General features: G+C 41.0%; 1 protein-coding gene across 1 annotated transcript in view; it reads right to left on the minus strand.

The window, feature by feature from the left end:
- LOC308143344 (low density lipoprotein receptor adapter protein 1) overlaps window positions 1–24489 on the minus strand; it is a gene marked incomplete at both ends in the record, with an annotated part of 41380 nt that overhangs the window by 16432 nt on the left and 459 nt on the right. The window contains 2 exons of the mRNA XM_080514092.1: window positions 2588–2700; window positions 4445–4587. Coding sequence (XP_080370218.1) covers window positions 2588–2700; window positions 4445–4587 — 256 coding nt within the window. The remainder of the gene's footprint in view (window positions 1–2587; window positions 2701–4444; window positions 4588–24489) is intronic.

A 24489-nucleotide genomic window follows, 5' to 3' on the forward strand; every position in this document is an offset into this window, starting at 1 on the left:
CACCGCGCAGTGCGCCGGTATTTGTGAGGCGAGGAGGGAATATCATTGGAAATATTTAAATATTTACAGTACAAAGCTTCAATAGGCCTTCACACATCAAAGACTCACATTCTTTTTATATATAGATACTGTATACTGAATGAAAAGGTGCGCTGTTGAACACAGAAATGAGCTACTTTTGTTTAACTTGATGAAAAACAAGTCATTTGCTATTGTTGCAGGCTCGCAATCACAAAAGACAAAACAAAGAAAAAAAAACAACATGTCGGGGAGAGTCCACTTTATTCCTCCTCCTACAGATGCATCTGACTAATCTAACAGCCCGTTAAAACAACGTGCATCACTTCCAGGTGAGGCGTCAATCAATATTTCAGCCGTCGTTTTCTGACCCGTGTGTTTCACTGATTGATATGCCGCCTGGTCACCGAGAGCTCTCGTCAGAATATGAATCAGAAACACTCGCCCAGATGGAGGCGGAACACCCGCGCAATGTTCTGCTCACAGAGGGGATCGCTGTCTGCATGTTTTTAAATAACGACTGATTTTAAAAGGACAAATAAGGCAGAGGCGCGTATTAGTATTCCACATATGGATTCAGACCAGGTTTGGAAGGCGCTGCACTTGAACGCCTCTCCGAAACATCAATACTGCAAAGTAAACCAGCCTCTTGTCCACCGATCCAGTAAGCGGCTGCATTCATCAAACTCCCACATCACACACACATTCACACATACTGTTATGATAGATCAAACTCATGCATCAGACCACTCTGATTTCTCGAACACTGTTTACCAGACTTAGGAATTTTGACAGTAAAATATGTACAATTCAAAGAAGCCTGAACTACAGGCCAGGATCACATGGGGATTAAAAAGTGCTCAGTGTGCTCAACCTGAAAGGAAGGTGAACCAGCCCACAGCTGTTCTTTTTAATGCATGTAAAATGCAAAGTTTTTGACAGCAGGTGTCATAAGTTGCTCTGGGGACTTCAGCACTTTAACATGTCCGGAACCAAGGGGAGATTTATACATACAGACACATGCACAGTGTGCATTGGAGGATCCAATATGGAGTAAATTGTACAAATGTCAACAACAAAAGAAACTGCTTTTGTTTTTTAAACAAATTTCTTAAGAGTGGTGGGAAACAACATGAGCCTCAAAGCTGTGCGGTCAGGGTGAGTGTGTATTTTAAAGTTTAACTCTAAAGGTGAGCATGGCATTATTTTTTGACACACTCAAGATGATATTGAACTGTACGTGGCCCCTGAATTAAAATGAGTTCGAGCCCCCCCCGGTCTAATTCATATCAGCCTGTGAAATTACTGGTGAGCTCTGACCTGACCTAAGCTCAGCAAGAAGATGTCCAAAGTGAAAAAAAACCACATTTGTACAATTCCTCAACTTCTTCAGCTGTGGGAAGCAAAAAGGAAAAAATTTTTCCACAACATTTAATTATAACAGTTTATTTTCTCTGTCCAGCTCCTTCGTGTTACATACCTTACAATGTCTTTATTGTCATTATACAGCTAGACCACCCCCCCCCCCCCCCCCCCACACACACACACACACACACACACACACACACAGCCCTGATTTGATCCAGTCTTCTGCTTCTTTCACCCTCCACTTGCTTTCTTGGCCAACAAATGGATTATGTGCAAAAAAAATAAGATAAAAGGGGAGGAGGCAGAGCAGAAGAAGGCTTCAGAGAGGCAGTAAAGTGGGGGTGGGGTCTCGTAAGAAGGGATAAATGCATCCTCAGTCAACCCCGGCACCGTATGTGGCCTGTTACTCTCTCCCATGCCATTATGCCAAAGTGTTCACAAGACCAGAAGAATGAAGTTAAAAGTGAGCAATTAGCTGTCAATATTCCTGCAGTTCGAGGTCTGTTTAAGATATTACGGACAAGAAATAGATTTATTTCCAGACAGCATAAAGGAAGTGGGGGAAGGAAAGGAGGAGGAGATCAAAGACAAGGCTCCCCTGGCTGGTGGTCTGTTTGTACTGATAAGGTGGATCAGAAGGGGATGCAGACCAATATGGGAACGTAAGCACATGTGCGCGCGCGCACACACACACACACACCCACACACACACACACCCTATATCACAGCTCGCTCTATAATCTCAGTCCAGCCATAAGATCTTTAGACTGTAATCCTCGATGACATGGAGCCCAGTCTACAGTACATCAGAGACACTATCCAGCGAGGGAAAGCCACACACACACACACGCACACGCACACGCACACGCACACGCACACGCACACGCACACGCACACACACACACACACACACACACACAGACTTGTTAGAATGACACAAGGTGCTAAAAACGTTAGATTTCATCAACACACTGGGACAGTCAGACTTTCCTCAGTCGTTCGCCACAGGCCTCCCATTATTGGTCTTCAGGTGAATTGATCTGATTGAACCGATGGGAAGCACAATAGCTCGAAGTACAATACTGCTTCATTTAATTCTGTGGGAGGATCCCAAGCAATGAGCAAAGAGGGAAAACGCCCCACCTTCCTCACCTTTTCGCTGAAATCATTTCTTTGCCCACTTCCTCTACTAAACACGCACCTGTATATGGAGACGTTCTCTACGAGGTCTGTCGTCTCCGTGTCGGTGATGACGATGCCTTTAGGTGAAACAGTCAGTGTTACTTTCCGAAACTTCTTCGCGCTGGCTCGAGCCTGCGGGTAAGACGTACAAAAGCACACACAGATGGGCATTAAAATCCGACGGAGGACTTCTTGCCTCAGGTACAGGCAGAGCGACGTTGATGGTCTGACATGAGTACAAAACAATCTTAACTGTCGGTGAATAACACAACCCTCACTCTGGGAGTGCTCTGAAGACCAAAATAAATTAAGCCGCCTGCCTTGTCTCGGAGATGCAAGGAAATTATAAAAGGCGAGCGAGCGGGAGGGGGAAGAAAAGCTGGAATGTGTAGCCCAGAATGTGTACTCGAGGTCGGGCTGGCAGCCATGGACTCTCCCTGCTGCTCCGCACCATCTGGAGATTCAGAGAGTATCACCATAGGGCTGAGCTAGTGGTCTTTGAGAGCGCCTGTTGAGACTGACAATGACCCCCTTAACGTGCAGTTAAAAAGCAGATAAGAGCAGCTAATAGGCAAATAAATCTGTGGAGTGGCGGAAGATACAGAGCGATGGTGTAGAAACAACCACAATGTGCAAGAACCTTTGTTTTGCAATAGGTGATATATACAGTATATAAAGCCAACGGTGGCGGGAAGCAATGGAAGATACTTCATGGGATCTTGACTTAAACAAACAGCAGTATTTCTCTGGGAAAAGATGATTGGTGCCAGAACTCTATGTAGAAACCAAAACTCCGTGAAAGTGATGACAATGAACAGCAGATTCTGTGCAGACATTTCAAACACAAGGAAAACTGCATCCCAACTGTGTAGCCGGTGCTGCGGCAGACTCCGTCATGTAGGAAGTGCTAACATGTATAGTTTCTGCTGTCATATTAAAAGTGTCATGCCACCAGGCGCAAACCCAATCTGCCAGCCTGAGATATGCCAAGTTCAGCCTCGACAGTACGTGTTTGGTCCCTCTGCCTCGTCTTATCATGTCTGACTGAGGCGTGTAGCAAATGGAAAGAAAGTCATACATTTATTTAGTCATCCCCATTCAGATTGATTGGTTTCCAAGGGAACACACTGAGACAACAGACATTCTCGTTCTGTCTTGGTGTAAATCAATTAAATCTTAATCCTGCCATTAGATTCAGTTCAACCTCTAATTGAGAAGCGGGGGGTTTTGGTGATTAGCCTGCCCGTGCTGGGCTGTTCATTCTTCAGAGAAAGACTTCAAGAGATTAGATGTTCCCATTGTAACGCATGCATGTGATGCATTTGTGTGTGAAAATGACAGACACTGAGAAAGAAAACACATTAATAGATGTTTCTATGAGTAAAATATGCACCAGTAATTATTGTCTTTGAACTCTAAATGTAAAATGTATTCTATTTGAAAACCTTAGTGAGAAATCCTCTGAGTAGCTCAGTCTTGTTAAGAAAACATAACAGTGATTTGGCTGCAGCATGTGTGAAACCCAAGATAATCCCAGATTAGCGGCTATATTTCCATGCAGATGTAGTGACCTTGGCGCAAACATAACCCACACAGCAAGCAAATTACAGAAAGTTGGAGGCAGATGACACCGGGTGATTAATCAGTTTGAAAGTAATGCCAGGAGGCAGTTAAATATTTCACATAACATCTGATTTAAAACCTTTTCCGCGTAAATATAATTTGCCCTGTGTGCTAACCGGAGAGGAAACACAGAGGCCTGCAACATCAGCACTGAATTTGCTGAGAAGACTTCAGGAGTGTCAAACACATTTTAGTTCAGCCTTGTTCAGTTCGTTACAAGGCTGCTGGAGCCAAAAGGGGAGCTGGCACTCACCGTGGTGACAATTCTGCGAATGGCGGCCGAAGCCATGTCCTCTCCTTTGGGCTGGCCCACAAGAGTCATACCCAGGTACTTCACATTGAACACCATGCCCTCCAACAGAGTCTCCTTGGTGTCCGTCCAGTTCTCTGGCAGCTCTGTTAGGACAACAAAAAGACTATCAGATCCAGGTCCAGTGCCTTCGACACACTTCTGAAAATGGGTTTTAATTGTCTGGGAGTTTGTGGTGATTGCAGATTTGCCAAGAAGACTATTTTCAGTACTCCACGGAGACAACATGCGAGTTGGCAGGTGAACGTCACAGCTGAGCAGACAGTCGTGTGAATGGATAGTTTGCCTGGGAAAACTCTAAGATGTCATCGGATTGACAACACGCATGTGTTCTCAGCTTACGTATATGTCAGCACAAAAAAAGGAGTACAGCTTTTGTTTTGAATTCTAATCTACACTGCAACTCCTTTTCTAATTTACTCACCAAAAACAAAGAAATTCTGCCCTGGATCACAGAACAAATCAGACAAAATGCATCACGCGTCCCCCCCCCCAAAAAAAAAAACAACCCCAAAACAACCCCAATAAAGGTTTCTGAAACTATACAGAACAAGTCCTGCAACTGATTGAGGAAAGAAGAAAGAAGAACTGCAGATGAAACTCTCCCGGGCACCATGCAGATGACCAGCAGGGGAGGAATAACTGACAGAACTCTGCAGCAGACCACAATCTGTGATACAAACTAACAGGGGACCATGGAAACATTATTTGTTTATCATGCAAAAGCATCGTTTCAAAATCATAGAAAAACACAAAAACACAATAAAGGCGTCGTTATTAAAAAATAAGCATCGGTTTCTGAGACCATTTCCCTGTACACACACACACACACACACACACACACACACACACACACACACACACACACACACACACACACACACACACACACACACACACACACACACACACACACACACACACACACACACACACACACACACACACACTGTACTGGCACTGTATTCTCCACACGGGTTGAGCCATCTGTCACTGGCAGACCCCATGCAGCTGTGAAGAAGAACAGCATCCCTGTTACACAGCTTCCAACAACTCTGAATTATTAACAAATCTTCAATCACACACAATGGGCGCTGCTCTAAAACCAGAGAGCTCATTTGGATTTGTTAAATGCAAATGCTTCGGTCGACGGCGGAGGACATACTGCAGGTTGCTGGGACTATTCCTGAGGCGCAGTGAAGCATCATTGATAGTCTTGCATGAAAGTTATGTCATGAAAGGCAAGAGCAGATTATCTCGTTTCTACTACACAAGAGGTCAGAGGTCAGGTCCAAGCACAGAATAGCAAAACTTTCAGGATTTTACAGAGGTATGCACAAACGGATGGAATTGATAATTAGTTAATAACACCCATGTCTGGAACACTATTTTTAATCACAAACAGACATAATTCCACTGACATGCACGGTATATGGAAGTACATGAATTTAAATGTTTTTTCCACTTTTATTTTGAAACTAGATACCATAGTTTGTGGAAAAGAAGGAAAAAAAATCAACAAATTAAGTTTGTTACTTTGAGTTAGTTGCACTCACCAGTCATGAGTCTGCTGAGGTCTGTTTTTTTTTTTTTGTATTTCTGTGTGAAAATGACAGCTTCATTGTTTAGAAAAGACTTTTAAACCAGTTTGCCACGCATGTCACGGAGGAAAATCTCGTCCATCGTGTCAGAAAAGCCTGACAAACTCGGCAGCGGCTGGAGTTTCAGAGCAAAGCAGGGGGTCATTCAGGGATCCAAGACATCAAGTCCCGGTCAACATATTTACAGTGTAGTTGGGTCCTGCGAATCTGTCACAGCCTCACAAAGCTAAAATGTTGGGTCTTCACCAAGCTACACACATGAATTATTTAAGAGCTTTATGTTGATGCTGCAGGGTTTCCAATACATTATCCCCCCCCAGAAAGAGGAGCGCTTAAATTTTTAATAAATCCCGCATGAGCCTACAGAGCGAGAGAGACTGATAAGAGTGACAGGAACAAGCAGAGGGTGGCTAATTGGATTTTAACATGTTGAAGAAAATCCTCAGGAAGACTGGAAGAGAAATGTCCAACTTTTCCCAGAGCCCGTGTGCCGACGAAGTGCTCGCTGATGATGCGAGTAAATGCTTATAAGGTGAGATAGTGCTCATCAGGGTGATTTGATTCAAAAGAGCACAAAATAAGATTATGGCGGTAGCGACGGTGGGGCTGATGACGTCTGTATCTCTAATAAACTGAAGCCTGGCAACATCCTCACACTCAGGATACCGCAGCACTGAATCCGTCGTATTGACATTAAAAAAAAATACAAAAATCCTCACAATTGGGACAAAATAAAGGAATGAACAATTTCAAATGGAGTAATAAGTTATACATTGACGCTGCATTGAATTAACAGCTGACAAGTGTGGCGTTTCACAGTAGCCGGTATAACCAGAGGAAGTGTTAGTGTCGTATAATAGGTACCATGTGCTCTGCACGCCTGCAGCAACATGCAGCGATCGCCAGCTGTCTCCGAGCTCCATGCTCTGTAATTTAATTTGGAGTGAGGGACATAAAAAAGCACCCAAGAGAATTCTACTACAGCCGAATTCTTATACTGATGGTTAAATACTGGCACAAACAGGACACGGTGACATGCAAATGGAAATTTGAGAGCAAGCGAGGGCACATGTACCAACAGGCAGAGGGGAGAGAATTCATTAGGGTTGGGACGACTAATGAATATCATTAGTCGTCGACTAATTCTGATAGTCAATAAAGTTAAATCCAAGCAGTGAAGCTCAAAAATGTACGTACTTTAAGGAACAGAACTGCAAAATTCCATATGCAATAACAAAACATGGTATTAACACAGTGAACTGCATGGCAATGTTTGTGGCACTAGACATCATACATTTATTAAAAGCCCAAAAGAGAAGGCAAGGCTGGCTGCTGTGCAGTGCCCTGGATGCAACAATCTGTGCAGGCGTACCCTATATTTTGTTTTTGGTAACTGTATAGGAACAGCAGTTTACTCACTGTGTCTGGATCCAGACGTGCTCTGTGTTTGGCAATAGTGTTACAGTCAGGAGGCATACATTAAAAATCAGTGCTACAATGGAAATACATACATTAACTTCTCTCTGTCAAACAACCATCAAAGCCATAAACACACATCACCTCTTATTAGAAAGGGTTTTGGTCAATTATGACCTTAATCATGCAAATTAAATTACGCAACTAGTGGAAAATTAGTCGACGGCTCAGGTACAAGCCAGTCAGAATCGACTATTAAGACTCGTCGTCCCAACTCTAAAAATCATTCAAGATCCCATGATGGCAAAAACTGTTCTTGTTCAAAGAACAAATTCTGTTCAGCATTTGCTTTATTTTTCTCAGAACACGCACGTCTATTTTTGGGCGGTTTTCTCCACACTATTTTTACTTGAACCCTTCGGGTAGATTAAATAAGCAGAGAAAGATTCAGCTTGCTTTTAAGACCTCACTGACACCCCATCCTCCACACATCTTGATCTGATCTCTTTGCCTCACTGTTTCACTCGTCTGATGAAAGTTTGAATCTAGGACACCACCTTGACAGGAAAAATAGGACACACAATCAGGGAAGATGGTGGGCTGGGATGATGTGGGTGTGTGTGTGGTGGGGGGGATATATAACTGGTTTCTCTGCCTTGAGGGGGAACCGAGTCAAGCTAAGTCTTCCCCTTGAAGATTTCACTCTTCTTACCATTTCTGTAATGCTTTTCCTTTAACTCATCCCAAACTGGCGTGGCTTCACTTCCTCGTATTGAAGTCAGAATGAAAAACTCACTTCTTTGCTGTTGCTCTTGTCCCAGCATCAGACCGTGGACATTGTTATGCAACCACAGGCTTTTTTTTTTTCCAGCACCAGCAGCAGAGGAAGTGCCTCTCAGGTGGTAATTGCATTACTGAACGCTTTGGCTGGAAATCAAAAGAAGTCTGCAAACTACATCAAGTGTTCAAATAACAGTGAGATTACTCAGCATGCTCCACTGATGTAGTGCATTGCACACAATCAGTGCACCAGAGCAAAAAAATAAATAAATAAAATTAGCCACCATTCAACTACAACACATATCATGGCGTTGGAAAAAAAAGAAAATGGATGGAGAGGCTTGAATACTTCCAACTGGCAACACAGAAGTTGCCATAAATTGTTTGCCATACTGCAACCTCAAACATGTTCTAGTCACCTTTATGTCCACCTTTATTATTTTCATACTAAAATGTGGCGTCTTTCAACAGAAGGGAAATTATTTATGAATGAATGATGATAATAATGTTAAAAAGGATTATTATATTATTATATATTATTACTGAAAGATGATCATATTCAGCCTGTTCAGTTCAAATGATGACCTGGTTCATTGAGTTTTTCTCACCAAATTCAGGCCATCAGATCATATTACATGGTTCAGCCAAATAAATGATGTGATGTCTACCCATCCTGGATGTCCAGAGGCTTTGCTTGCTCAGTGGTCCGTTAGAGAGATTTGCCAATTTGTGTCTTGTGGAAATGCATATCAACAATGGATCTTTACTTATGATCATGAACATAAAGGCAGCTTTTCTTTTGTGGCCTCGTCTTTTATTTCTTAATCCAAAAGTGCCAAAACGTTTTACATTTCAATGAGCTGTTTTCATGTTCTTCTCTTAAAGCTGCCAGAAAAGGCAAATGTAAGCAACACCAATAAAACAAGCAGCCTGTAATAACGTCCAATTTGGTTTGTACCCACTTGTAAATGCATGTATTTGATTGCAGCGCAGTCAACAAGCTTTTAAAAGCTCATACTTTGAAGCCTTTGTTTCATTTATGCAGAGTAAAGACACATTTACCGGAGAAAAATGGTCGCGGTTTGGAAATCAGATACTTTCCCTGAAGGTCTTAGGTGTGATTCATGTGTTACTCTTTTTAGCATAGTTGGGTTTTTTTCATAACCATCACTGATTGCTCTCACTTCAAACCCTTCCTGCTATTAATAATGATACAGCGAGTTCTCCAATATGCAAGGCTGAAGAAAACAGAGCCAATGCAAAGTGTTGAGGACAGATTGTGAACATAAAAGGAATAACTGAAGGCTGTTGAATGCCTCATACCATGTACTGCTTTCTCGTAATCAGAAACAAGAGGTATGAGGGGAAACAGCAATGGTGGATAGCGACGCTTAACATCCCCTTTAATCTGTGATCTTAACAGTTTTCTGAGGATAAAGGGAGCCACACAGCTATCTCCCCACTGTCCACAGCGATTAAAAAGCCTCTGCCAGCACCTTCAAATCTCACTAAGTAACATCTGACTTGGTTAATCTGTATTAAGCGTACAAAATTATGGTTTCAGTGTGCAGATATGACGTTGCTATTGATCTTCACATTTAATTGCTGATAAAAATGAAATGAAGCCATGAATACTAATTGTTTCTACACTGCACTTATTATGCAAAACATAGGCCTCAACTTTCCCATCATAAACTGACCTCCAAAGGCTCCGTGAATCATTAATTAGAAAGGATCAAACTGCTGTTCTCTCATTCAGCTGTACAAAAGTCTTATCTTTTCCTCTTTGAGTTGCATGTTTTGTCCTCAGTATTGTCACGAGAATGAAATGGGATTAGCACCGAGGTGAATTTGTGGGCATGCATCATTACACGCTTCAAATTAAAAAAAAAAAAAAAAAAAGCCAACACAGACGTTCTGGTTTTGTTCCTGGATGATTTCCCAACGTCTATTTATAGCTTGAAGCCCAGTGTGAGAAGTGTGCTAATATTTACTCTGCAGACAGTGACAGTTGGTGTGTGGTTGGTAAGATCCTGGGAAGAAAGACTGAGCCAGATAGAGACAATACTTTTTTTTTTTTGTCCTTTTCTTTTTTTTAACAAGCCGCATGGCATAAATCCAGGATACACAATTCAGAGTGAATAACGACACAGGAAATGCTGGAAAAAATAAACCGTGCATTGTAAACTCTTCTTCCCAGGAGTGCCAAATAAAACTGGTGGCGATGTTGATTGCTTATCTGTAAAACAACACTTTTACTGAAGAGAAGAAAGGAACATTATGCAACAAACAGAAAACACAAAGCACCAATAACTTTGACTCAGAGGAGATGTAAAAGAAAGATTTAATGGACTCAGAAATGAATCTTCCTGAACAATAACAAATGCTATGCTCGTCTGGACTTGCCTGTAAAACATCAGATTTGGTCATATGTTCAACCGCTTAAAGCCAAATTGTTATATATTCATGAAGGAGTAAATCCCTGTATGTGATGGAGAATCATTGCCAGTGAGCGCAGGCTGAAGCTCAGGACTGGGATGGGTGGTAAAGTATTACTGCGTTCTTACGTCTTTAAATCACCTCTTTACTACACCCAGCCAACAGCATTCAAATATATTTAACTCAGGGATTTGTGGAAATCACAATTACCTTTTAAAATAACCTCACCAATGACAATGATGTGAGTGTGTTTTTGGTTTTGCTGGGATCTTCAGCTCCATCGGCCCAAAACCCCGAGCTGGATAAAGCAGTGTCGAAGATAAATTGATGGATGGAACATTCCCATGCGCTATTTAAGCTAAGCTATATGACATCCAGTGAAATAAATAAGCAGTTTACACCACGGCCAAGCAATAATGCTCATGAGGTACTGAATACAAATGACTCAAAATTAGATGTTTACAGTGAGTCAATATTTCATCACGTGTGTAATAATAATAATGATTGGTTATCTACTCCATCTACGCCAATGTTTTTTTTAATATTGTACAATCATACATAGCATTCATTATCTGAATGTCCTTGAGGAACTGTTTGATTAAAACCAAGAGAAACTTTGGGATTACATGGTCAGGCTGAAATACCGTTTCAAGGTGAGGAGAATGGTGCTTATCCTCTCATCGTAGTTTGCATATTCTCCCGAAGCTGAATACTGCACACATGCACTATTGCAGTCAATAATTCTTCTGCACATGAGCAATAAGATCAAACATAACAAAGAGGGACTTCATAGTACTGATTTGCTGCTCATTCAATTCAACACCGATTCTCCAACCAATTGTTGAAGCGACACCATCCACACATCTGAATCAGAGACACATTGTTTTATACTGTTTTATACACTCAGGAGTGTCAAACAAAAGGCCCGTGGTTCAAAACCAGAGACTGCAATCCAGCCTACGAACCCACCAAGAAAACTGTAAAAAATTGCCAAACAAGTATAGATTTTTTATCACAGCCTTCAGAGTAACAGACAACATGTAGCACATAGACCCGAACTGCAATATCTGTGACGCTGCCATGGAAGCTAGCTACCCGATTGCTGCCAGATGAGCAGGAGCTTTAAAACCATGCTGTCAGGGCCATTTTATAAAAACAAGCATGCAAAAGGCAGCAAAATGCAACAGGTGGGGATGTTTTCTGGACATTTCATTGCATTTTGCATCATTAAAATTGGATTTATGGAGCGAGTGCAGTAATTGTTGGTCCTAACTGTTCAGATTAGGAAAAACAAAGTAAATATTTAGTGTATATTCAATGGTTATTATGGCACTATTTTACCGGTCCGGCCCACTCAAGATGAAATTGGACTGCATGTGGCCGCTGAACTAAAATGAGTCTGACACTCCTGCACACGACACTTTTTGAGCCAAAACAACACAAAAGGCTGCTTAAAGAAGCTTAAATATTTACATTTTAATATTCTCTGCATACATGGGGGTGGTTGTGCTTTGGAAAAAAAAAAAAAACATGACACCCATGAGTGGCCAGGCAGGAAAATGGCATTTTGTTGTGTATGGTAATCATTTTGAAAAATATTGCCATATTAAAACCTTTCTGGGACAAACATGTAAAGATTATGATGTTTTCAGCCGATTATTGTCACATAAACTGGGCTTGTGTTTCTCTCTGGCAACTGGTATTCTACCTTTGGGTCAATGTTTCCTGCAACGGGGTGAATAGATGGATTACACCCACTACGAGTTACCTGAAAGTCAGCCAACACTAATCACAGGGCTCAGGTGGTATACAATATTATCTAATATAACTTTGACAGGTTTTTGAGACAGTTTTTTTTTAACACCTTGACACACGAACCTGCATGTGTGTCCTCTGTTAAATAAGGGCATAATTCAAGGAAGGCTTATGTAAATCCATGTATCTATCTGATTGACTATGTGCTAATTAATCAAACAAGGAAGAGCAAGTGTTTGTCATACAGAGTGCTTCCAGTCTCCTGACAGTTATAGTTTATCGTGGAGTAAAGAGCAGAAAATCCAGAGGTAACTTGTCCAATAGATGAGCCTTGAACAAATTCTATCGAGTGACTCAGCAGTAACTCTTTGACCTAATTTGAAGGCTGTCCTTAAGCTGTTACTTGTACTGCCATCTCAGTTTCTACTCAATGACCTATATTTAATCCTACAGTTATCATTTTATCTTAAACTGTTAAATTGTTTTCAAATCTCCAAAACTCAGCTATCGCACACACACACACACACACACACACACACACACACACACACACACACACACACACACACACACACACACACACACACACACACACACACACACACATTATCAGGTATATTCACTGAGAGTAAACACTTTCTGAATCAAATATAGAGACATTACCAATGCCGACACTTCAATACTGTGGATTTCTCCTCCTGGCTATTTATTCATAAAGTGTAATCGCTAAGCACCGAGCAAGGATTGTTTTCATTAGCAATTCAAACAAGGCATGATGATTCCTCTATGCTGATACAGAGCTTTTCCCCTGAGGAGTCTGCTGGCTCCCATTTCAACGTCTTCATCATTGAGGAATAACTCCATAAAAAGCTATTCATAGAAAATGTGGTTTATATTTAATGTTTTGTCTTCTTCTAAGACTGAGTCATAAAAGAAATAAAAAAAGGAAAACAATAATCCCCACGTTGTAAAATCTCCATATTAAGGTGTATTCTGGGGTAACGAGGCCTTCGCAATCAATATCTACGTCGTCCATTATCACACCACAACAAAACAAGTCACCTTTGAGACTTGCTGATCTCATGTGAGACCGAGTATCTGATCACACCATTAAAAGACGAGGGCATCCCGCAGGAATCCTCTTTAATGCGGTTGAGCACTTCAGACCCTTCTAGGTGAGTGATGGATGCTGGTCTGACAAATTTGCAGGTGTTGCATCTCTGGAGGACAAAGATAAAAGGGTAATCAATGTGAGTGCCTTGGAAATGACTCAATACCCACTGAGAAATATTTTGGGATACTTCATGCCTTTTCTTGAACTGAATTTATCTTATTATGGGAGCAGTACAAATGCAACTCTATGCAATCTGCACAGAGTTGCATTTATATTTGGTTGCATCTTATTTGGGACAGGCTCATGGCTCAGCCACCGCAATTTATGTGCAGGTGTGTACATTTGCTTTTCTTTAAATATACATCACCCCTCCTCTATTTGATCTCTGTGCATCGAGTAAAAGCTGCAGACACTCCGACTTCCACCAAGATAGTCAGAATCATCTTTATTGGCCAAAGGAGGCACACAACAAGGAATTTGACCCTGGCTTTCTCTCAATCTCCATGCCCATGTTTGGAGAATGAAAGACTGTTGAACATAACAACAAAGTGCACAATATGAATACAGTAAATGTCCTGAAGAACACTGCTGTTCCAAAAGCTCCTCTTTGATGAGAGATAGTGGTGAGGGAAACCTCCAGGGCCTTAAATAAAATAATCAATAAAAGCAATGGTCAGTCGGTCTGTTTTAGATTGTAGAGAGTGTCTCTCAGAAAAATGTGATTGTGTGACGTTGTTACTTGTTAAAGATGATGTTTCTTCTGCACTGTTTCGCAAAACTCTTTCTCATCATAACCTAAAGACAGGTGAGGCAGAACCAGCGAGAAAAACTTGGTCTCCTCCCGAGGTTTCGCTACGAATTTCCTTGACTGATCTTGATGGTTTTCTTTTTAAATAAAAACTGCATTTTTGTCATTATTCGTATTCTTTCTTTCCATTGTACTAGCAATTGGTAGTTCTGCTAGCCAAAGTACCAGACCCAACCAATAATTTAATATCGGCCCATAGCGAGAAAGACAAGGCCATTTTAGATGCAATAAAGCTAATAATAACAGAAAACTTCTTTTGATTCAGCATTTCCCAGTGACAGCCTGAGGGGCAGTCAAACAGAGCGAAAGGGTCACAAATGGCCCCGAGGCCTCACACCACCCTGGTCTGATCTACTACTTGACCAATATGAAGTCATATTCATGAACACGCGACCCACTGACTATCTCTACTACTTTTATACACAGATGTGAACAATTAAAAAACAAAGAAACTACGATGCTTATCAACTATTAAAAGTCAATCACAGTGGCCTGGTTTCACATTTAATAAACCGAAGAGTGGAATCAGTTCCAAGATAATGTGTTTATCTCCGTTGGGATCAGCAGCTCATCTTAATTCAATTCGACAACCAAAACGCCAAGACAACTTGCCTCGTAAGAAAAATTCCTCGGAGTGTTCTGTTCTAACTGAAACGGCACGCACACAGTTTCTCCTGAGCTACTGATGTTTCCTGTTTCCAATTTGACGGCCGAAGGTTATTTTGAGCGAGCTCCTCGACTCTCGGCGCTGAGCTCGGATGAGTGTGAGGAACGACGGGGGAAGTCGAATTTTTCAGAGGTGCAGAACGCAGATATGGGATTGGCCTCGCCAGTGGAGGAGCAGGTTCAGCCGATGTCCGCCTGCACACTCATGCACATACAAAACACACACGTGCACATGGAATCCTGCGTGATTCTTTTCTCACAGACACAAAGAGAACTGGGAAACAATCAAAACCATGTCCTTAAAGACTCACGACTAGAGTGACAACATATCTGATTTCACCGACAGCTGCTACAGATGTGTACAGTGCGTGTGTGTGTGTGTGTGTGTGTGTGTGTGTGTGTGTGTGTGTGTGTGTGTGTGTGTGTGTGTGTGTGTGTGTGTGTGTGTGTGTGTGTGTGTGTGTGTGTGTGTGTGTGTGTGGACGCAGACACGTGCGCTGCTGAACCAGCACCTCTCCCAAGATAGATTCTGTCAGTTTCCCTCTGTTGCATAATTCACTTCACTTCAGACCAGAGAACCTTGCTGGTGTTAAAAACACTCCTGAGAGATGCTGCTCACAACTGCATAATAATGAACTCTATCAGGCACTGAAACAGTCGTCCGATGGCACACGTTGGTGTTTATGAAGATAGAACAGCGACTGAGCCGTGTGTCTGTAGGACTTTGGGAGTAGAAAATGTTCACTTGGTTGTTATTGGAAGAAATGGATGATCAAATTTAAAGGCTTTGAGAAACGTGAGTGACTAAAGCATAACCCCTTTGTACAGCCCATGTAAACTGTGGGCCACGAGAAAATGTTATACACTTCCCATAACGCAACCCTCAAGGGCCCCACAAAGAAAATCAATAGCGAATATGATGCCGAGCGGTTTTTAATAACACGAAGCTGACGTTTGAAAATCAATATAACAGGCAAAAAACAACAACAACAACAACATGGGAACAGATTCTGAGCTCCTCGTATGTCCTGTAACACACTGCATGCAAACATGTTTTATTAAATCCCTCAAATATGTCCTTACCAGTATCCTCATACAAACTGTTTTCCTTCAACAGGATGGGAGTTTAAATATCCTTCATTCATTATTGTTTTTAAATGGAGAATTAATGTGGATCTTTTGGGTACAGTTGTGGGATTTTTAAGGCATTAATACAGAAAGGATAGTTGGGGGAATAACACAGATGATTAAAGCCAGATCTATGAGAGGAAAAGAATGAGGTAAAATCCAGAATACCAAGAGGAACCATGAGATTAAAACACTACAGGACAAGTGACAAGCTTTTAGTGTAGTGAAGTGATGTGCTAACCCACACCTGCTCTGACTGGGGGAAAAAAAGGTTGGTTTCTAAAAGGATTTATTAATTTATGTTCTCCACAAGGAAAAGGCAACCCAAGAGTGCGCCTTTGTGACAAACTCATTCACCCTAAAGGTGCCTGGATGCAACTTAGATATTTCAATAAAGAAGAAAACGATGGCGCAAACAAAAGAAAATGTATTACATCGGAGACAGGAAAGACAGATTGATGGATGCAGAAAAACAGATACACAATGAAATACACACAGCCTTGAGCATGAAAATGGGTTGTTTGCAACAGAAACGACCTCCGACTATCATCACTTTGCTTATGAAGCAGAGTGGAAGAAAATAGTTGGGCAAAAAGCTGAAAAATGGAAAAGTCTGTACAGAGCTGTCACGGAGGTAGCTGTGGCTTTTGACAATAATCCCGCTAATCAGACTGTTGGGGAGGATTTAGCTTATGTAGTCTTTGCTTCTCCGAATGGAAAACGGCCAGAGGTCGTGAACTCATGCAAAATCCTCTCTGCTACAAGTAAGTAAAACTGCATCTGCAACATAATGTTCACTCAGTCGTGGTAAACTTTAGTATTTTTCCTGATAATGTTTGTGTCTCACCCACAGTCAAGGTAAAACTTTACAATACAATATATTTTCTGATGATAACAGGGAGCCCATGTAGTTCTAAATTTGTATTGAAAGATGTTTCGATAAAGAAAACATATAACTGCAGTAAATGCGACACCTCACAACTTTGAAATACGGAGCCCATGAGGCACGTTACTTCTCTTAAAGCATGATCCATAAAACTCATCAGCAATACTTAATCATGTTTCCCCAGCCTACAACTGCTGAGACCTGTCAGAGCATGAATAATGCAAACTATAAATGGGAAATCTGCTCAATTAAATCATCCTCCAATACTCAGAATCTCAGCGAAGAGTATGTCTATGTGGCCTTATAAATCAGTGCGTGGACACTCGGTATGTAATTTATGTTTGAGGTTCTTATTTTGTTTTGTTTTTTTACCATTAAATGAAATACTGAAAGGTCACATCTTGGCTCAGTGAGAATATTCTAGGCTTGGGGGCTTTCTAAGTTAAATGTGTGTCCTCCCTGTGCTTGCAAGGCTTTTCTCCAATTGCCCGGATTAATTCTAGTAAGAATGATCTCTCTATTCATCTATACTACATTATCCAATTCTGGGTTATGTGCCTTTTGAGCTAATCCCAGATGACAATGGATGAAGGCAGAGTTCAGACTGGACAGGTCATCAATCAAACATAGATACAGAATGCCATACACGCTCACATATACAGGCAATAACGGCTCGCCAATCACCTTCAAACTCGTGTTTCTGAGCAAAAACCAAAGTACTGGGATAAAACACAGGCAGGGAGAACATGCAAACACACAGAAAGGCTCCAAGCCAGACCTGATATATTTTTGCTCATATGCATGTATGAGGTTGTGTTTCTCAGTGTTTGCCCTGTTATAGACTGTTGACTTGTCTGTGGTATACCCTGCCTTCGCCCGTTGTTAACTAGGATCAGCAGTGGTGTCAAACACAAGGCCTGTGGCCAAAACCAGCCTGCAAGAGGCTCCAAACTGTGCAAACCACTAAACCAACCGTGACATTTCAAAGAAAACATTGATTCTTTTTCTATAGATTTCTTAAGAGTAGCAGATGTAACACTGAAACCCAAGCTGAGAGATCAGTGATGCTGCAATGACAGATAGAAATCTGGCATTAGTCACGAAGCCATGCCGTCAGAGTGAGTTTGTAAAAACACCCATAATGCAACAACTATAAGAGAAGTTTTTTGGGACATTTCACTGTATTTGGTACCAGGACTTTTCATTCAAATTGGCTTTATGTTGGGAGTGTAGTCATATTCAGCAGTAATTGTTTAGACATTTTCATCAGATATACTATATACCACAAAAAAGAAATATTTTAAAGTTTAAGTTCAAAGATGAACCTGGCACCATTTTACTGATCTGGCCCACTCAGGATGAAATTAGACTGGATGTGAGCATGTTGGAACTAAAATGTGTTTGACACCGCTGAGCTACAGCTTTTCAGATACAAAGCAACCGTTTACAATTACAATGCTATTCCATTACAAATTCATCCAGTACATATGCATTTCAAGTAAACAGGGTGGTTCAGTGGTTCTCTAATTGTGTTTCTACTTGGTATGTGATGTAATTCCTTTGCTGCCGTGTACAGAGCACTGCTGTAAAAGGTCATGTTCTCTATGCTAATACAACCTTTTCCTAAAGACTTCATGTTAAATTAATTGTACCCAACCTGTGTAATGTTTGGATGTGACATGTTACATGTTAGAATTCCCCCTGGGATTAATTTCCATTATTCTATCTATAAAATAAAATGAAAATGGAAAAATATAGTCTTTTTTTTTTGTTTTTTTAACGCTGTCACATGTAAGCACCATCATATTCTTTTCATAGTGAAATGTCATGAGAGGAACTTCATCTTGCATCATAACAAAACTGCATCCACCTCTATCAGCTCATCACTCTATTCAACACATTGAAGCACTAGAAATCCTGTGTAGTTGGTTACACACCAATCCCAGTCTGATTCCATCAGCCTTTAAAGAGAGGGTTGGGAGGGGGTTCCACTGTTCTTCCTCCTCCTCCTCCCCCTCACTGGTATCGCCTTCACTCACGAGTTCCTGAGTCTTAACGAGCTGCCGAGAGATAATTGCTCCTTCAGGGCACTGCTTACTGACACCACTGCCTCCTGCACGTCACTCAGTCACACTCCTGTCAGGTTTAATGGAACCACCAGGCGAACGGACCACCACAGCGCCCTACTGGTTGAACTCAACAACTGCTGAATCCACAAACTTCAGTGCACACTCAAAAAGCCACAGTGTACATATTCTTGATTTCTATTAGATGGGAAAAAAAAAAAAAAAAAAGCTGAGAGGAAAACTACAGAACATGCTTATTCCGTAATTTAGTTTTTCATACTGATATCAAAGAGCACAAACTAGATCCGATTGCAAACAAGGATTTATCTAAAAGCAACACCAAGGACAAGGGGCTAAAAGGATTGCTTCACCTCACAGCGACACCACATTTTGAGCTGGTGCAGATTGCACTGTACGGACATCCTCGATGCCAAGGGCAAGCCTTGTTTGACCTCTGAGGCGCAGGAAATGTCTGCACCGCTTTTGTGTGACGCGATCTAAAGGGGTGGTTTGTGCTCCCGCTTCACGCTGTGTCCTCGTTCGTCCTGCCAGTGGCTTTGACCTCAACAGATGACAATGAACAGCCACTGAAGGCAGAGAAGGGGGGGAAAAACTGCTGCACATTTCTGAAGAGCAGCTATAATTGAAGCCCCACAGCCAGGTAGCAGGAATGTACAATTCTGAGGTAAGAGTGGTGTAACAGTCCGGTTTGTACCTGTGTCTGTTCAAAGTGTCTGCAGAGGGGAATCTGAACCTCACAGGGATGTTAGCGAGAGAAAAGGAGGCTATCAAACTAATAATGTCAGTGTAATGCACATTATTTCAATTAAATACTTTTACCCCAACTAACCTTTGCACTACAGCCTAGTTTACAGCAAAGAACAACTACTAATGCTTAGAAAATTATCTTTCGTCTTTTAAAAGAAACTGAACTCACTGAAGGTTGGGACTACCATTGAAGATACCGTCACATGAAATACTTGTCACACAAAGCCTTTTTAGAACAGAGGAAACCCTGAAGCATCTTTTAATGAAGCTGTATGTTACAATCTACTGTTACTCTGTGCTTGTCAAGCTGTTCTATGTCTTTATTTCTTGGCATGTTCTGAAGAAGTTGGATTACTTGCTGTTCTCCACGTTGCTGTTTTGTATAATAAGCAAACAAATAATCATTTTTACTGCAGCTGTGCAGGTTCATAATGTTACGATCGCATTCATCTCTTATTCATTTTTTTATTTAATGATGCTGGCAATTACTTTATAGAACATAGAATTTATTATTATTATTATTATTATTATTATTATTATCCATCGTTGACAAGCCACATCTGATCAATGAGCTTCCAGAACAGAGACCAGTGCAGGTGAGGGCACAGAAAAACAAAGTGTCCACAACAACCAAAACAGAGAAAACTGGAGCTTTATTCAGAGGTGTAATCTTAAAAGTAACCCCGTTTAAAAGGTATGCCATGAAATCACTAAAATCCCTGCTTACAATACAATAGTACAACACAAAAACGTAGAAAAAAGAAACACAAGAGTCAATTTACCAAGTAACAAGTTACTTTATGTTATAAAAATAGTATAGATAGAGGTATTGAGTATAGTATAGGGGCCCTGATTAATGACAGCAACTTGCAGTATCTTCACAATAAATTTGTACGATACAACACTTTTTAATTCACTATTGAATTTAGCATGTAACAATGCAATTATTTGCAGAGAGTTATGCAATTAATTGTAAATTCTGCCACTTTTTTATCATTTTAATCTGGGCAAACAAGATCGAATTGAAATCGCTCAAAAACTGTTTACTGGGTATTTATTTAACAAAGGTGACTCCATATTCACATTCGCCATGCAATTTCCTCAATCGTTTGACTGCACACTAATAATTCATCACCGTCTCTCAAACTTTAATCACACCTCATTTGTGTGACTGAGCCAAGCAGCTGCAATGTTACCTTTTTTGCATTCCCAGCTTTGACGCATCGCCACAGGCTGGCATCCAGACACCGTCCTCACTCCAAATTGCCTGCTAAGTGACTTCTGGACATTTTAACAGTCATATTTTCTCTCCGTAGACTTTGCAACTGTTACCGTCACGTTTTTGTTTTTTTTCTACCCCGGTTTTTTGTCATCAGCTCCAGAAATCCAGCTGGATTCGGCTCCTGACAGTGTCACTCCGCTTTCTCTGGCGCCAAGAACAATAAGACGAAAAGTACAATGCAGACGCTCCAGCCAGCAATGTGTCACACACAATGTCTTTCAAGAGAACATGCCATTGATTTGTTTGGCAGCTTTTGTTATGATTAAGTCACCATGGTTATAGCTGAAAATATTGTTTTTAGCAGTGCTGGAGAAAAATAATAACGCCCATTGATCAGTGTTTTCACAAGAAGCCACAGGATCAAGAGTTTTATCCATTAGCAATTTCAGCCGGTCACTCAACACTGAAAACTGTGTTTAAGTTGACCAAAAGCACACAAAATAATGTCATTAAAGCTTTAATCTATTAAAAAAAAAGAGGGTATTTTAAACCCACGCTCAATATTCAGTAATTTATGTCAAACGTTTCCTCCAGAGCATCGAGGACATGATCCAGGCTGTGAAGTTAATCAGTCGTGTTTAATGAAAACTGGCGTGGGCAGCTCATTATTCGCCGGGCAGGAATTCAGAACGAGGCAAAAGCAGGATGCTCGTGTTTAGAGTGGAGAGGGTGGAGAGAGCGGCAACAGGCAACGCTCGCTGCCGGGTGGAAGCATTCAAGACGAGAACAGACACATCAGCGAGACAGCAGGGCTGGAGGCAGGAAAGCAGCCCATCGCTGATGGTGTGACAAGGGGAGTTGCTCTGACCCTTCCCTCGCAGCCCCTCACCAGCTATTGTACTTCACGCTGTAGTAGTCAGGGAGCAACACTGCACAGTTTGATGATTAAATTGCGACCCTGGATCACTTCAAAACAAAGCAAGTAAACACGTATATTCAAGATCTGTGAACGATGGACACTGAAGCATCATTTCTGCTTATTGTTGGCCAGTTATTTAGTTTATTTAAATATTTTTTGTTGCATAATTTAGTCACGTGGTGACATAATTAGACACAGGGTGTTTATGCAGAGGACATAGGTGACAGGAAGGGGAGTGCACAGAGTTCTCAACCAACAAACACAACAGCAAACAAACCAGCAGACTGACAACTATAGCAAAGATATACACCACACTATAGGAAAACCCTGAAGCCACATCCACTAAAGTAGTGTAAAGTAATGCAATAACTGGAAAATGGTACTTTGTCATTGCAATATTTGCTTCTTGTATAAACGTCTATTTTGAGGTCATTTTAAATGGCTTGAACCACACCCTTCATATATAGTCTGCAACTGCCAAAGCACTTGTAATTTTGCACTAAAGTTTATCTTATCATTTTAATTCATATCCATTACAATAAATACAATTCTGCAGTAAATTGATTCATGCACGGACTACAAGTACCACTACAAATATTTCTGACTGCTGCACCCCCACAATGCTCTCTGACACCATCCAGGGAAGGTATGTCTACAGTTTGTGCACCACTATAATATACTATGGGACCAACACAAACATTATAAAAACAATGTTAGACTGAGGCTGTAAAATGCTTTCAGACGTACTATTTAATACCCATATATGATTTTAAAAGGGTCATAAAATGCAAAATTCACTTTCTAATGGTTTACTAACAGTTTTATGCAAACTCATAGCCAGAGATGACATCCCAGAAGTGAAGAAGTGAAGAAAATCTGTGATCTCTCTCCCTGGCTTGTTTAAATTTTTAAAAAGAGTGTGCTCTAACGAGCAAATCACAACTCCAATATAGTGTCATCGGGGGATTAGCTAGTCCCATTCGAGGTAGGCCCTCCCTTTGACTCCTCCCACAATTAGGCAGCTCCGCTCTGGCACATGGCACCACTAGAGGAAGTGCTTCCTCCTCCTCCTCCTCCCTAGATGGGCATGTGTGGGCGGAGCCAGTCCAGCTCACACAGACACAGCAGAATCTGAATGCAGCCCCTAGGATCCATTATTCAAATGAGTGAAAATCAAGGAAAAACTGGATTTGGGATAATACATTTTGAATACAACATTTTTGGACCAATCCATGTGAACTATTCAGTCACCTGCCACTCGTAACGTAGTTACAGTTTCACAATTATTCTACCATGGAATTTGCCTATATGTCACCTTATTTCAATTGCATGCTCATATTTGAGTTTGGAATTTCCAATGATGTTGAGCTGGACAGTAAAATAGTAATATAGCTTGACCTCCCCCATTGACACACATGATAATGCCATTGTATAGCTATCTACTGTAGAACTACAATACATTATGTCCATTCACAAATAATCTGTTAGTGACTTTGTGGACTAAACAATTATCAATCTGCGAAATGTCAAAAACAAAGAAAATCTAATTGATATTTAAAAGTTCAGGATTGTACAACAATCAGTGTGCCACAGCCTGGACAGGAAAGTCAGATTCACCAATTTACCACACATGCATGTTCGGGGACTGTAGGAGTAGACACCTTGGAGGAAAAACATTCATACATAGGGATAAGATGCAAGCTCAAAGGCCACCGTGCTCCTCAGGCAGCGCTGCCCTGCATTTTATAGATGTCTCTCATCTCATCATGCCTGTTTTAAATAAAGGAGTCATCATCAAAGTGTACAGAGGCCTGATAAATAATCATTAAATTGAATGAAGAAGAAGAGGTTTAAAATAAGCACTGTCATAAATAATTCCAAATTATACATCAATCAGATTTGAAAATCTTAGTAATTAGTCTGTGGGTTAAGCATTTAACTGCCTGAATTTTTTGTATTCTTTTCTTATTTCAAAAGCATAATACTCGAAAAATATACCATCAGCGATTACGAAGAGACTATTCTACATCAGAAGTCCCTGGTTACCAAGATCATCGATGATCCTTCAGTCTCTTATTCAGATTGAGTCAATCCCAGGTGATTGTGGGTGAAGGCAGGAAACACACTGGACAGGCCCTCAATCCATCACAGGCTCAAACAGACAAACAATCACAGAAACTGGTAGTTATACGCCAATAATTAACATCCAATGGATGCTTTTTGACTGTAGAAGGAGATTGAAAACATGCAGCCTCTGCCCAGTAAAGTCACAAAAAAACTGAACTGGGGATTTGATTTCTTATTGTGAGGAAAGAGTGCCAACCACTACACCACCATACATGACTTTAAGCCACTTAAAATAGGCATTAGGCCTGATGTCCAGTTAATATTAAATTAAGAACCCACGCTCTAAAAAAAAA

The sequence above is a fragment of the Blennius ocellaris genome (genome assembly GCF_963422515.1).
Source record: "Blennius ocellaris genome assembly, chromosome: 18".
NCBI classification, from domain to species: domain Eukaryota; kingdom Metazoa; phylum Chordata; class Actinopteri; order Blenniiformes; family Blenniidae; genus Blennius; species Blennius ocellaris.